This window comes from Colletotrichum tamarilloi, assembly GCF_030869305.1.
Source record: "Colletotrichum tamarilloi strain Tom-12 chromosome Unknown Scaffold_33.1, whole genome shotgun sequence".
Lineage (NCBI taxonomy): Eukaryota > Fungi > Ascomycota > Sordariomycetes > Glomerellales > Glomerellaceae > Colletotrichum > Colletotrichum tamarilloi.
Window position 1 is genome coordinate 348,651 of NW_026849416.1, and position 13,779 is coordinate 362,429.

The window sequence follows — 13,779 nt, forward strand, 5'->3', positions numbered from 1 at the left end:
GCTCGAACCTCGAAAGGTGGGGCTAGCCGCTTCAGTCTTTTTGCCGAATAACTGCCGTTCCCCAGATTCGATTCGTCCAAAGCTCCAGTGGCACCCGGCTCGGAAAGGCTGACCTTCGGCCACTTGTATTGGGTGCAGCAAATTGGAAGAGCTCCTCCCAGCCCACAGTCGCAAACATCACCGATTCCCATCGCACGACTGACTATACAATAGGTATTGAGCACCACCAGGAGCTCGATTCACCATCTGATACCCAACACACAGTCTTCTCTGTTGTACAGATTCTCTTCTCATAATGCCTCCCGTTCCTGCGCAACATGGCGGTGCCATGGGCCCTGGAATCGCCGACAAGAGTACGACCCTCCTCTTACAACCTTTACAAGAACTTCTAGCTAACTCTCCGCAGTGAAGATGGGTGCCCTCATGGGTGGAAGTACGTCTAGACTGGCCTACCAGCCCTTTTTACCTTGCCGCTGATCATTATATAGCTGTTGGATCCGTCATGGGCTTCGTTTTCGGTGTGTAACAAACTCTCCCTCCTTCTCTCGCATCGCATCAACTAATTAGCTACCCCCGCAGGCTCCGTTAACATCATGCGCTACGGTGCCGGCCCCAACGGCATCATGAGAACACTGGGACAATACATGCTTGGTTCAGGAGCAACTTTCGGGTAGGCAAAGTCAGGTCTGGCCTTTATACACATGAAGACTAACAGCATCGCAGCTTCTTCATGTCCATCGGTAGTGTCATCCGCTCCGATGCTTCTCCCATTGCCGAGGAGGCTTTCCGAAGGGCCAACCGAAGACCCATCATCATGTACGGCCCCGGTTCCGATTACGCGAAGCGCCAGCAATAAGCTGAAGGAGACACAATTCGAAATACCCTGTACATCATCATGTAGGAGACTAGTAGGCTGTTGCGAAAGGACGGCACGATGCCACAACACCGGCATCAAATGGATATCTGTATAATACTTAGGTGTTGGGCATATCACGACTGCATGATAAAAGTTATTGCATCTGACAGGCGAGTCTTTGCATTCGCCGAAGCCAAGTCTCAGTGCTGCTGCCGCTTCTCTTACCTGTTGACGATATTAGCCCGCATCATTCAGGTTATGGGAGGGAGGGAACTCAAGCACAGCGGTGTTCGGATGCTTAAAGTCATTGACACAGGTCACAACGGTGTCTTGTCATCAAGCGGGACCGACTGGTGCCATGGGGCCACATTGCGGTGGTCCGGCTTCGTTCTTCCGACTCCTACCTCTTTCGATGCAGCTGGCCTAGCCGACTTAATTGGACTTGACAGTATGCAGGCTTCCAACATGTGTGCATATGTACACAACCGTCGCCCTACAGACGGACCGATACTCGAATTCCGACCGGTGTCACTCTAACTCGCCATGCCTGCGGAGTTCCGCAAGACATTTGCTTACTCATCGTGCATATAGATTTGATGGCCAGCGTTGCATCGTCCTGGCTTCATTGCATGACCTAGGCTATTCGACGCAGTAATACGCATTGAATCAGCTATGTTTTGGTCTAGCGTTCGTGCAAAGTGGCGCTGGTTTCGGGATCTAATGGATCTGCGGGCAAAGAGGCTATGGAAGGCTGTTGATTATTGATCACAATTAGCTATCCAATAAATGCAAGCTCTGCTGGGTAATCGTTCGTAGTTCCTAAGGCGCAGTTTAACGGATGCATATAACTTCACACCCCCAACTCACTGATATCTTCTCGTCCAAAGACATTGCCTCGTCCACTCCATCTCTAGCCCGACCATGCGCGCGAAACTTTGTCCTCACTGGGCAAGCATTTGGATGAGCCTTGCTGTGACTACCATGGCGGATACTTATGATTACATGTGAGTGGCAGTTGTGAGGTCTAACAAGCTCAAATGTATGATTCTAACGTGGTGTTAGCATCGTTGGCGGAGGCACCGCTGGACTGACGGTCGCAGCTCGCCTCAGCGAGAACCCTCAAGTGACGGTCCTCGTCTTGGAAGCTGGTGCGGATCGCTCTACCGACCTCAACGTCTTGGCTCCCGGGCTATTTCCCGCCATGTACGGCAATACCGACTACGACTGGGACTACAAAACAGTGCCCCAGGTATCCATCTACCTTAAGTTTGGTCCTCACCCTGACTGAACGGCAAGCTGACATGTCCAGACATCGGCCAATGACAAAATCGTCGCCCATATCCGCGGAAAGCAACTGGGCGGCTCCAGCGCCATGAACTTCATGTTCTGGACGCACCCTTCCCAGCGAGATATAGACAACTGGGGCGCTTTGGGAAATGACGGTTGGTCATGGAAGGCATTGGCCCCTTACTTTGAAAAGTCAGAATCGTTTGTTGCACCATCGAGCCAGCAGACGAGCGATCTCCTGCTTGACTACGTTTACCCTAGCGTTCATGGCACCACTGGACCCATAGCCAATGAGTTCCCTCAACTCTACAGCCCCTTTCTCAAAGCCTGGCCGCGAACTCTTGAGAAGCTTGGGCTCGGTGTCGACGGCGATCCTCGTAATGGTGCGGCTTTGGGAGGCTACGTCAACCTGCTCAACATCGACAAGGGCACGAGAAGCTACGCTGCGAATGCTTATCTTGGTCCGGCACGTCAACGGGCCAATTTGAAGGTGGTTACGGGTGCTTTGGTGACCAAGATTGTACTGGATAAGACTCGTGATGGATCCTTGGTCAAAGGGGTCAAGTGGTCACAGAATGGATTGGAGAAAGAAGCGACCGTGAAGAAGGAGGTGGTCCTCGCCGCTGGTTCAATTGCCTCCCCCCAGCTTCTCGAGGTCTCTGGTGTGGGAGACAAGAAACTCCTGGGAAGCCACGGGATAGAGGTTTTCGTTGACAACCCTAACATCGGCGAGAATCTACAGGATCACGTCTATGTTCCTCTTGGGTAAGTTTTCAAATCTCAAGTTTTCGGAATTATGGCCAATATAATGACTAATCGTCGCTCCAGATTTGCGGTGAAGCCCGACCTACCTACAAACGAAGACTACGCCAACGCAACCTACTTCCAAGAACAGCTCGACCTGTACCTTCAAAACAAAACCGGGCGTCTGTCCTCTGCCGGTGCTAGCTCTGCACTCTTATCCTTGAAGCAGATCGCCTCTACCCTGGACTTGTCTCTACCCTCGCCGAAGACCAACCTCCTCGGCCTGGCCGAACAATACGCCATCACCTTCCGAGACCTCAAATCTGAAGCAATCGCCCAGGAGCTCACAATTGAAGGCGGCATTTCGCCCCAGTACTCCGCTGATACGACCAAGCTCTTCTCGGCGGGGTCACCAGGCAACTTCCTCTCCATCCTTGGCGTCCTGGAGCACCCCTTTTCTAGAGGCTCAATCCACATTCAGTCCGCCGACCCAGTCGTTCACCCCATCATCGATCCACGCTACCTCTCTCATCCGCTCGATACACAGCTCTTGAAATCCATTGCACTTCATCTACAGACTATCGCACGTACACAGCCGCTGAGCGACCTGCTTCAGGGTGATGGGACAGTTTTTCAGCCTGGGTACCATGAACTAACAATAGATAACGTAGAGGAATGGATTAGGAGCAGTATGCAGAGTGAATACCACCCCTGCGGTACCTGCGCCATGCTGCCTAGGTCAAAAGGTGGTGTGGTCGACGAGAGGTTCAGGGTATACGGGGTCAAGGGGCTGCGGGTGGTTGACGCCAGTATCTTCCCCTTGATTCCGAGGGCCAACATCCAGTCTCTGGTTTATGCGGTGGCGGAGCGGGCAGCTGATTTCATCAAAGAGGATGCCCTCTGAGGTGTATTATCTAGAGTATTCTATTTCACTACCATCGTATATACACATCACATCAATCAATTACATTCCATCTAAACACGCATTTCGATCTAAAAAGTCAAAGCAAGCATCGCCAAAGCAACCGCGGCAAAGAAGCCAGCCGGGCGGGTGATGCCCCCACCGCTGACGGCAGTCGGCGTAGCCGTCGGGCTCGAAGTACCGTTCGTGGAAGTGGCATTCGCCTTCAGACTCGCGACGCCAAAGGTAAGCTGCTCCGGGTTCGTACCGTTCCACACGGTGTAGTACCCCTTCAACAACGGGCTACCCAGAACCCAGATAGACGCCAGTTCGCTAATAGGCTGCACGGGGTTCAGGAAGATGGTCTGGCAGATGCCGCTGTGGCCGGGATACTCGCCCAAGTTGAACGCGCCCTTGGGGACCGTCATGTTGACTAGGTTGTCGCCGACGCCGAGGGTGAAAGTCAGCTCCGGGTCGAGCTTCTCGACCACGTCGCAGGGGGCGCCCCAGACACCGAGCTCGTCGATCTGGGTGATGTCGGAGCTGATAGCGGCGTAGATATCCTTGGCGGTCTGGTAGTCCGGCGTCTGGAGGAACGCGGTGCCGGTGTCGACGTTGGAGACGCCAACGGGGAACGCTTCGCCCGAGGCGTTGGAGTTGGACACGGTCTTGCCGTTGACGTAGAAGGCGGGCTGGTCGATGAACCAGCTTCCGCCGAGGTAGGACACCGTCATGTTGAAGTCGACATTGGCGATCTCGCCCTCGTAGTAGTCCTTGTTCACGCCGCCGAGCGTGAGCTCGCCCGGGGCGCTGCCCTCCCCAGAGTTGAGGAAGAAGGAGAAGAGGGGTTCCGGGACGCCGCCGTTCTGCGCGAGGGTCCAGAACCAGGTGGAGAAGGAGGCGTTTGTCTCGGCGGAGAAGTGGGAGAAGCCGGGGGGTCCGAGGCCGAAGATGCCGTCAATGTTGGGCATTTCGTTGAAGGCCTCGGCGTAGGTGTCGCAGAGGAGCCAGGTCTGGTTCGCGACGGTGAGATTGCCGACGGTCACGGCGTCGGTTACGACGGTGCCGGACGCGGCTTGCGGGACGGCGTAGGGGACGGACTTGCCGCCTGTGCCGAAGGCGGTTGTGACGTTGTAGCCGGGCTGGGGAGAGAAGGTTGTGGAGGAGGAGGCGTTGAATTCTTTGGCGACAAGGCAGTTCGTGCAGGCTGTTGAGGGAAGGATCAAGTCCGTTGAGCCAGTGTCGAAGGTGACGATACTAAGAGTTGAGCGTGTTAGTCTACCTGCTCCACCTAATGTCCCGGGAGACTGAGAAAGACGGCAACGCGTGGGTCACAAGACTTACTGCTTCTGGGGCGGGGTGCCGACGTCGACTTCACCAATCCATTGGAGGTCAAAGTTCTCGAACCAGTTGGTCAAGGAGACTGAGCCGGTGGCCGCGCGCTTGCTGAGAGCCTTCGCCTTTGAGTGGTTTGTACGGCGACTCTGGAGCTTGATGTTCACCGGGTCGGCGGCCGCGGAGTGACTCAGGGCGAGAAGGGCCACGGCCCCGGAGACTGTCTCGAATCTCATGATGGTGCTTTGGGGTAACGAGCTCAATGAATGGTATAATTACTATTAGAAAGATGGAAAGAGAGGATGAGAGAGACGTGATGCTGAAGGAACTGGAGTGGTGATCTTTTGTCTCGGCAAGAGCCCGACATTCTCGACTTATATATCATACGTCGGGTGAAGTTGACCAGGCACGCGCCGGAAGCGTCAAACGCAGCTTACATCGTTTGTGTATGCTGATCCTCCAGGCAACTTTCTTGCAAGGGCCACGGCAACGCGGATGCTACAGAGCGTGAGGGCATCCCGAAACAACCTCTAAGAAAATCTCAACCATGTCGATGTTTTTGGGACTTTGGTCGTCGAAAGACAATTAGCCCCAGGACTTCGTCATCTCACTAGCAAGAAAGCAGAATAGCCTAATGCAGCCCTCATCAATGACCCTGGTCCTGACTCTAAAGCTGTTGGTTAGAGTATACCAAAGTCCCGTTCCCACAGCAGAGGCGGCCGACCCATACCCACATGCCGCTTACGCCTGAGCTTCTGGTCCACGTTCAAGGTCGCAATCACAGGTTTTTTTTTTCAGTAGCGCGGTGCCCTGAAAATGGCGGAGCTGGGCTGTGGAGGAAAGACGACGCTCTTTTTAGGTGAGATGGCTGTAGCCTGCATATGGGACAGGGCTGAGCCCATGCCGGCAGGGATCTGAGTAGGGACCTACCAAAGCGGTTAGATCCCTACGAGCTTCGGACTCCTCGCATTGAGCTCTCTGAACCAATGACCTGCTATTCGGGAAGATGAAGAAGAGGTAAGATGTTGGAAATGAGGTGGGTCGGTGCCCTCTATTTCGAAGAACTTTGGGAGGCTAGGATCTCACAGCACGGGAAGGCTACATGGTACCGTTTGATTTTGGCGGCGGCTGGTCTTAGCACCATGCGGTATTGCGGCACGAGTGTTCTTGTGCCTTAATATCCGATAGTCTGGACTCTCAAATCACTTTGCGACGATGGTAAGCTGACATCGTGACAAATTGAGGATGGTGTTTGGCCCAGTCAATATGCACGTTTCGTGTAGTTGAACATAGCGTGGTGGCAGGCGTAGATCAAGAGGACGACCCCGTTAGCAGTAGTTCTTCTCGCCGATGAATCATAAGATAAACATAAATTTCGGCTTAGACTGTTGCCATAAATCTTTGCCATTATGCGTCGTTTGCAGTTTTGCCCGAGAATGATTGCGCGACTAGCCTTTTGATAGAGGGTCGCATTTTCCTCGGAACTTAGCTTTTTCAGTTTTATGAACCTTTTAAGTCGACTACAGCCGGTAACCGTCACAAATAAGGAAGGAGATCACTAGACAATTATCGACTTCTATCTCGTCACTATAGACCTCGTTAACCGGACGATCAGCTGCGAAGTAGAGAGGGAAAGCTAAAGTAGAAAGCTATAGATGAGGAAAACTTTACCTAGACGATCCGAGGATGCCTGCCGCAACTGCAAAGGTCAAGAAGGAAGGCAGCGATTGACCGATACGTAGGGGCAACTGCTGGGGCCTTCTCAACCGCTGGAACGAGTCGTGCGCAGACATCCTGGCTGGGACGATACGACTTCGCCGGGACTATAGCGAACAACAGGTAGAGAAGAGCTGGGTGGTATATAGAGAGGTACGTGATAGAAAAGGGCGCATTATAAAGAAAGCGCTTTAAGAAGTATATCGTAAAGTAGTGGAAGTAGCGGCGGAGTGCCTTCATTTACTTTAGAAGATTGCAAAATGGGCCTAGAATAGATAGTATTAGCCCCGACTATTACGCCTGATTTCGAAAGACCTAACACGTCTTATATTACCGCAACTTTCGAAAAGAAAGTAGTACTCTTTAAGGAGATTTCTTCCCCCTGCTGCTAGAGGTGAATGTCGAAGATATTGATAACGTATTGTATAATAACTATATCGGCCTGCCGCTAGTATCGGAAAGCGAAGCAGAGGACGCTATCTAGGAAGCAGCGCCGCTACGTGTCTGGAAACCAGGCCTTTGATTTACTGCAGAATGCTTGTGTTCCGGAAGGCGAAGAAGCTGATACTCGGAAAGAACCCTGGGATCGCCCCGCCTGTTAGCTCAGGCGCTTGTCGTACTGCGTTTCGAGGGTCCCAATGCAGGCCTGGTTGCAGAAAGTCAGGCACAAATCCGCGTCGGCCATCGGTTTCCCTCGTGCATTTAGCATAGTGTGTTACATTTCTTAGGTTTCTGTTAGGTATGCGTGTTGTGACGGGTGGGGACAAGCCTTGACTGAGACATAACATAACTGCAACAGAACACACTTGCAGCAGCAAAACACAACTGCAATATAACATAACTGCAATATATCGAACGTTGAAGGTAACGAACGTTGGGAGACTAACAAGCAACACACCGACTCTCCTCAGGCGTAGTCTTTCGCAGCTTCCGAGCGCATCAAGCGACAGCAAAAATAAAAAAAAGCCCAGCAATCTCCCCAACATGATTTCGGAAGCAAACCATAGGATAAGCACAAGAGGCAACATCCTCTATCTACCATTACCTCTCATGGCAACGCCCAACCACTCGCTGCCTGGCCGGGCTGAACATGAGTGCCTTTCGTTCTCTAGTGGAGTGGGTCCGCAGTAGCATACTACTTGACTCCATTATCTAGCTCGAGCTAGCCTGGGGTAAGCATTGCCCCTTCTTTTGTTTGTATTGCTGATATAAGTAGCAGACTGGCCGTATGTTATCTAAATATTTATGATACGAGACGCGGTATAAATTAATTTAGTCTATTCCATTTACCGATTCTAAGTAATACGAGGCTCTATTGTCAGAGATATAGGAGAAGGTTTTAAGGGGTTTCGACTAGCGGTTGTTCTCCTAGGAAGCATAGGACAGTTTAGAAGCAAAGCGACGCGCAAAGCAAGCCGAAGCCAATGCAAGGCAGGATAAGGTTGACTGATTGGCTAAGGCTATGTATGTGTCACGTAACAGGGATATGAATCGCAATCCACAAAGTGCCCGTCAGGTGCTGTATCACGTAAATATCACTTACATCCTGTATATAGACTTTTCTCTTTTGTCTATTTCCACTTCGATGGGTTAAGCTACTTTACCACACTCCGTATGCCCATTGCTGTGTGCCATAACTCATGACACTATGCGTTCTACCGAGGAGGCTCACCACGACGCCGTCGACTTTCTATATAGCGTTTTGCTAGCGCGGCTCGCCAGGCCTGGGTTCAGACGCCTACTGAGTGGCAAAGACCGGCGAAGGACCGCACAATGAAAAATTGGTCCTTGAGGCATCCGCTGCATGGCCGGGGTAGCTGGAAAAATCGGCGCTGTGTCGCGGTGGTAGTCTTCAGCTTCGACCCTGAACATTCAAGCTCCCATTGGATGTATGTAGTACATTGACAAAAACGGATTAATTCGCAGCACACTTCGAGCCTTTTGACATTACCCACACAGGATGATTAAGATTGGACTTCACTGTGTACAGGCCACCACACTCAAAGGATGTTGAAATTTGCACCAGCCGTTAGAAACACGGTTGCTTGAAGCAAAGCCGGATCCCTAGTTCCCATAGGGCTTTCCGCCTATCTCTCCCGAAGACCAAGTTCGCGGAAGTAGGTGGGGCTGACTCAAGCAATACGTCAAAGTGGTTCCATCTCTCTACACCATCCCCAGGGAGCCAAAGCTAGCCCAGGTACCTAATTGGGCGTGACATTTCTGTTCCAGAACGATTCGTTGCCACCGAGTTGAAATTTGAGCTAAGAGAGCACGTAGTAGTTGACTAAACGGGATGTGGTAAGACCACGCACTAGCTCAAGTAACAGGCGTAGACTCTGGCCTTTGTATTCGAGCGCTTGACATCCTGTCATGTTTTCAATGAAAAGGGACCAGGGACAAGTCGAGAACTCGACGTCATTGGTCGAGTGTCGACGCTAGGTTTCCCACCAAAAGAGAGGTCATAAAAGGGAAAGTTATGGCAGTGCCATGCGTCGAGTTACGTGAGGAGACCGTGAAATATCATTTGCGGATACTTGTCCTTCTTTATGGAACTCCCTGCGTTGTAGGCATTGCCATTGACTAAGAGCAAACCAAAGATAGGCAGAAGGGCTTATCATAATCGCTACTATCATTAAAAAGTTGAAGGGCATAAGAAATTAGCGACCCCTTTCAGACTTACATTTTGATATGGTAGCAGACATTAAATGCTTGTTCTTCTTGACACGAGGTATGGGCGTTTGTGGCGTTGCTGGGATTTGGCTGAACGGAACACATAGATTCAGCTCAGGATGGTTTCCACGGAAAGGGGGATGCATCGATAGCTCAGCGTGGCTGCAGGCCTTAACCCTATAAGGTCCATTACCCCAGGCGTGACAAGCTCCATATGTGACTAGTGAAATCGCTTATACGAGAAAAAGGCTGAAGGGAAGCATGGCTATCGACTCGAGCTAAGATTCTCAAACAGGTGGCGCCGAATATCCCAACTGCAAGTATCAGGGAGGTCCATCCCCACGATTTCTTTGGCATCGATCCAGATTGTTTCTTACCGATATTGATGGCCTTTGGCTGGTACAAGATCCCTGTATCAAAACTCTGCTTTCAAGACCATCCTCCAAATCCTGTCAGCGCTACAGAACTAAAGTTCAAGTCGCCCTCATTAGGGTACCGGTGAAGATACATGTATCCAAGGCAGAAGAGCAAGGTACGGCCTTCTGATTCGACCGTCTGCATAGCCTGACAGGGGATCCTAAGCAATGATTGTTCTACGGAGTGGCTGTAGAATCCATTTAACCAATTACTGTATTTGCCAAGTTCTGCTGAAAATCGCGAAGGAAACTTGGCGTACACGGCGCGGTATGCGCTGAGCCGTGTCGGTGGGTTAGCTTGTACTAAGTTAGCGCAAACTTACCACGACAGAGGCTAGGAATCAACCAAAGAGACTTGCCCCTGGGGAAGATCAGGGGATAGTCTGGGGAAATGGTCGGATAGCCTAGGATGAAGCCCGAAACCCAACTTTCACCAGCTTGAAGTGGAGCCATGAACACGAGCTGTGGTTTCATACAAAATCTTATCTGACCGACAGCACGATCGAAGATGCAACATCCAATGCTCACTTTCCAACCAACTTTGTTTTACTATCCCAGGCGCTTTGGAACTTTGTCAACATGTTTGGTTCAGTTGACAATACCAGCAAAGATGAGGTCGTTCTGATATCCATAACCCCCAAGGCAACTGCCTCGCACCAAGAACCATCTATCGCGGACACGAACCCCTTGGACGGAGAGGAACTCGAACGTCAAAGATCAAATGTTCACAATAACACAATCAATAGTGTGCTATGGCTTCCTCGTGCTTCAACAAGTTCGGACGGCACGGGTGCGCGCATCCATCGTGGTCTCGCCGCCGAGAAGGACATAAGTCTATTCAGAAGTTTCCGTCACTTTCCCAAAGCCATCATCTGGTCACTGCTCCTGTTTCTGACAGTCGTAATGGAGGCCTACGATAAGTCGCTTATTTCCGGATTCATTGCGTTTCCTTCGTTCAGACGCAAATATGGCGAACCAAGACTGCCGGGCGCCAACTCCATACAGGACAAAGACTATGAGATCTCGCCATTGTGGCAGATGGGAATTCAGAATGCTGCAGTAACTTTCGAGATCATTGGGCTCCTTGCCCATGGGTACATCACTTATGCTATCGGGTATCGCAAAATGATGATGATTGCTCTTGGATGGTTGTGCCTAGCCATTTCCCCAGCTTTCTTTGCTCAGAACATCGCTGTACTACTTTCTTCCCAAGCCCTTTGTGGTGAGTAAGCGTCTTGGGTGTATTTCTTGGTTACTCAGACATGCTTTGGTCTTTCAGCTTACAACTCCAACATCAGGCCTATCATGGGGAGTCATCCAGACCTTGGGGGCGACTTACGCTGCTGAGATTGTGCCTTCAGCTGTACGAGCCGTCGTTCTCAGCAATGTGAATATGTGTTGGCTCATTGGCCAGCTACTGGGCACTGGTATTCTGAGATCACTCATCGACAACACATCCCAATGGTCATACCGGTTACCATTTGCGCTACAATGGGCTTGGGCGCTTCCATTGCTCTTTGTCGTTTACTTTGCCCCGGAAAGTCCTTGTAAGAGACATCCAAATAGGTTTAAACAAGTTTGGCTATTTATTGACTACTTGTGACCAGGGTGGCTAGTCCGACACGAAAGACTCTCAGAAGCACGACAGTCGCTGCAAAGACTCACAAGCGGCAAGAACCTCAATATCGACGATACGCTCGCTGTTATGCAGCATGTTAACGCGACAGAGAAAAAATTGGGCTATGGTGGCGCGAGCTTCTTTGATTTGTTCAAAGGTTCGAACCGACGCAGGACTGAAGTTTGCTGCATGACGTGGTCCTGTCAAGCCTTGTGCGGCGCCACCCTGACTGGATATGCTCCTTATTTTCTGGAACAAGCTGGCTTCGAATCCTCCAAATCATTCAGTCTCGCCACAGGAATGTATGGTCTCGGCATCATTGGCGGTATGATATCCTGGATGTTGCTATCACTGATTGGCCGGCGTAGGCTTTACCTTGCTGGGTTGATAGCGGCAGTCATCATCCTTACCATTGGTGGTATCCTATCGATTGTTCTGGATGGCCATCCTTCAATGAATTGGGCCCTCGGCTCTCTTATCATTTTGATGACCTTTACTTACAACATGACCATCGGTCCAGCTTGTTATGTTATCGTGGCAGAAATTCCATCAACACGTCTAAGAGTCAAGACCGTTGCCCTGGCGAGGGTAGTCTACAATGTCTTCACCATCATCAACAACGTTATTGCGCCACAGCTTCTGAACCCAACCGCTTGGAACCTGGCTGGTAAATCTTGTCTGGTTTACGCGATCACGGCTCTCTTGTGTCTTATTTGGTGCTATTTTCGACTACCTGAGACAAAGAAGCTGTCGTATCTTGAGCTAGACTTACTTTTTGACAAAGGGGCTCCTACGGCCAAGTTCAAAGAATTGCAGGACAGACTCGCTAATACTGCGTACATATCAGTATCGAGGGCAGAACGAATTAGAAATGCTTGGCATGGTTGGCTTGCATATTCATAGCCTTTCTTTGCATCTAAGTGGCAAAGTAGCTACATTACGGCTCCCCATGAAGCCTTGGTCTATCCTTCATCCATACCCAGTCGAACATATAATGCCCTTCTTGTTCCCCTCTAATCCACATTGATTTTGAAATTCACACATTTCTCTGAGGACGTCACTTATCGTCAATGTTGGAACAATGCCTTTTTGTGTCTTTTTTCTTCTTTTTCCCCTTTTGGCCTTTTCTTCTTCTTGTTCAATTGAACACGCATAGATCTGATAGTTACATATTTTACTTTACTTCAGCCGGTCTATACATGATCCCAAAACCGTAGATATACAGCACGATTTGGCCGACTTGAACTCTCGAAGTAGGTCGTGCATAGGCTAGAGCGCGAGTCTATCACCAACTGTACACTTACCAATATCAAGTCTAATAATGCACTTCGGATATACGCATCTCCGTCTTCCATTCCTTCCCATACGACACGGTCATCAACGCATTATCAAGAACATCTCGAACAGCTCACACATCTGTTATATACTTCCCACTCAACCGTATTTACACCAGATATACGCAATTATGGCTGGAATGATCCAACGGCCTAAAGAATTCACCTACGTCGACGCTACTAGAATTACAAGCAACTGATTCTTCTAGTAGGACAGAATTCACGAAATCCAGCTCATAATCATCCTCACACATTCCTGCGGGCACGATCTCGCCGAACAATAGCCCTCTAATTTCGGGTTTCCAGCACCAGTTTCGTGGCATGTCATCTTTCTAACTCAGTACAGTGCCTGTTGACCCTGTTGACGAAGAGCACCAGAGCGGAGCATCACAGCAAAGGAGCAAGATCTTTGAAGCAACACATGAATGAAGCCTTGAGCAACCACAGATGCTAAAAAGTATGGGCGGCAGTCACAGAAAGTTGAAAAGCATGCCGTCCGCCCACTTGTCGGCTGGCTTACAGGTATTTTGCTGGCCATGTCGAGATATCGTGCAAATCTGCAGCCAAGGCAACTAACCCAAAGCACCAACGTGTAGGTGTCAACCCAGTAGAATCACTTCTCAAGCCTTCTGGGGTGCTAATCCCGACGAGCGGGCTCGGAACTCCTCGACTACGTAACGACCCGACGGGCCGGTAAGTCAACATACCCACTTCCTGGCACCCCCCTTGTTTCTGGCACCCACAAAAACGCGAAAATCCACCACAACCCAATGCCCACCCCCAACCTCCTTTTATCACAACATTTTCAATTCGCGTCCAAATGGGCTCATCTTTTGCACATGTCTTCTTCTATATATAATGCCTCAATATACCGAAGATCAGCTTCGTCAGGCTCTCGAGGA

At 50.5% G+C, this 13,779-nt stretch overlaps 4 protein-coding genes across 4 annotated transcripts; 3 read left to right on the forward strand and 1 right to left on the reverse strand.

Annotated features, from left to right (window-relative positions):
* Nucleotides 1-295: 295 nt before the first annotated feature.
* Nucleotides 296-856, forward strand: CTAM01_09002 (uncharacterized protein; the record flags this gene model as incomplete). Its single annotated transcript, XM_060525022.1, has 5 exons — nt 296-353; nt 407-433; nt 489-518; nt 580-670; nt 724-856. The coding sequence occupies 5 exons, from the start codon at nt 296-298 to the stop codon at nt 854-856; spliced, it is 339 nt and encodes a 112-aa protein (XP_060380462.1).
* A 921-nt stretch (nt 857-1,777) lies between these two features.
* Nucleotides 1,778-3,791, forward strand: CTAM01_09003 (GMC oxidoreductase; the record flags this gene model as incomplete). Its single annotated transcript, XM_060525023.1, has 4 exons — nt 1,778-1,860; nt 1,919-2,105; nt 2,166-2,908; nt 2,972-3,791. The coding sequence occupies 4 exons, from the start codon at nt 1,778-1,780 to the stop codon at nt 3,789-3,791; spliced, it is 1,833 nt and encodes a 610-aa protein (XP_060380463.1).
* Nucleotides 3,792-3,880: 89 nt separating this feature from the next.
* Nucleotides 3,881-5,359, reverse strand: CTAM01_09004 (uncharacterized protein; the record flags this gene model as incomplete). Its single annotated transcript, XM_060525024.1, has 2 exons — nt 3,881-5,045; nt 5,133-5,359. 2 exons carry the CDS (start codon nt 5,357-5,359, stop codon nt 3,881-3,883), a joined length of 1,392 nt encoding a protein of 463 aa, XP_060380464.1.
* Nucleotides 5,360-10,504: 5,145 nt separating this feature from the next.
* Nucleotides 10,505-13,306, forward strand: CTAM01_09005 (uncharacterized protein; the record flags this gene model as incomplete). The annotated part of the gene is made up of 4 exons (XM_060525025.1): nt 10,505-11,147; nt 11,224-11,472; nt 11,533-12,210; nt 13,224-13,306. The coding sequence occupies 4 exons, from the start codon at nt 10,505-10,507 to the stop codon at nt 13,304-13,306; spliced, it is 1,653 nt and encodes a 550-aa protein (XP_060380465.1).
* Nucleotides 13,307-13,779: the final 473 nt, after the last annotated feature.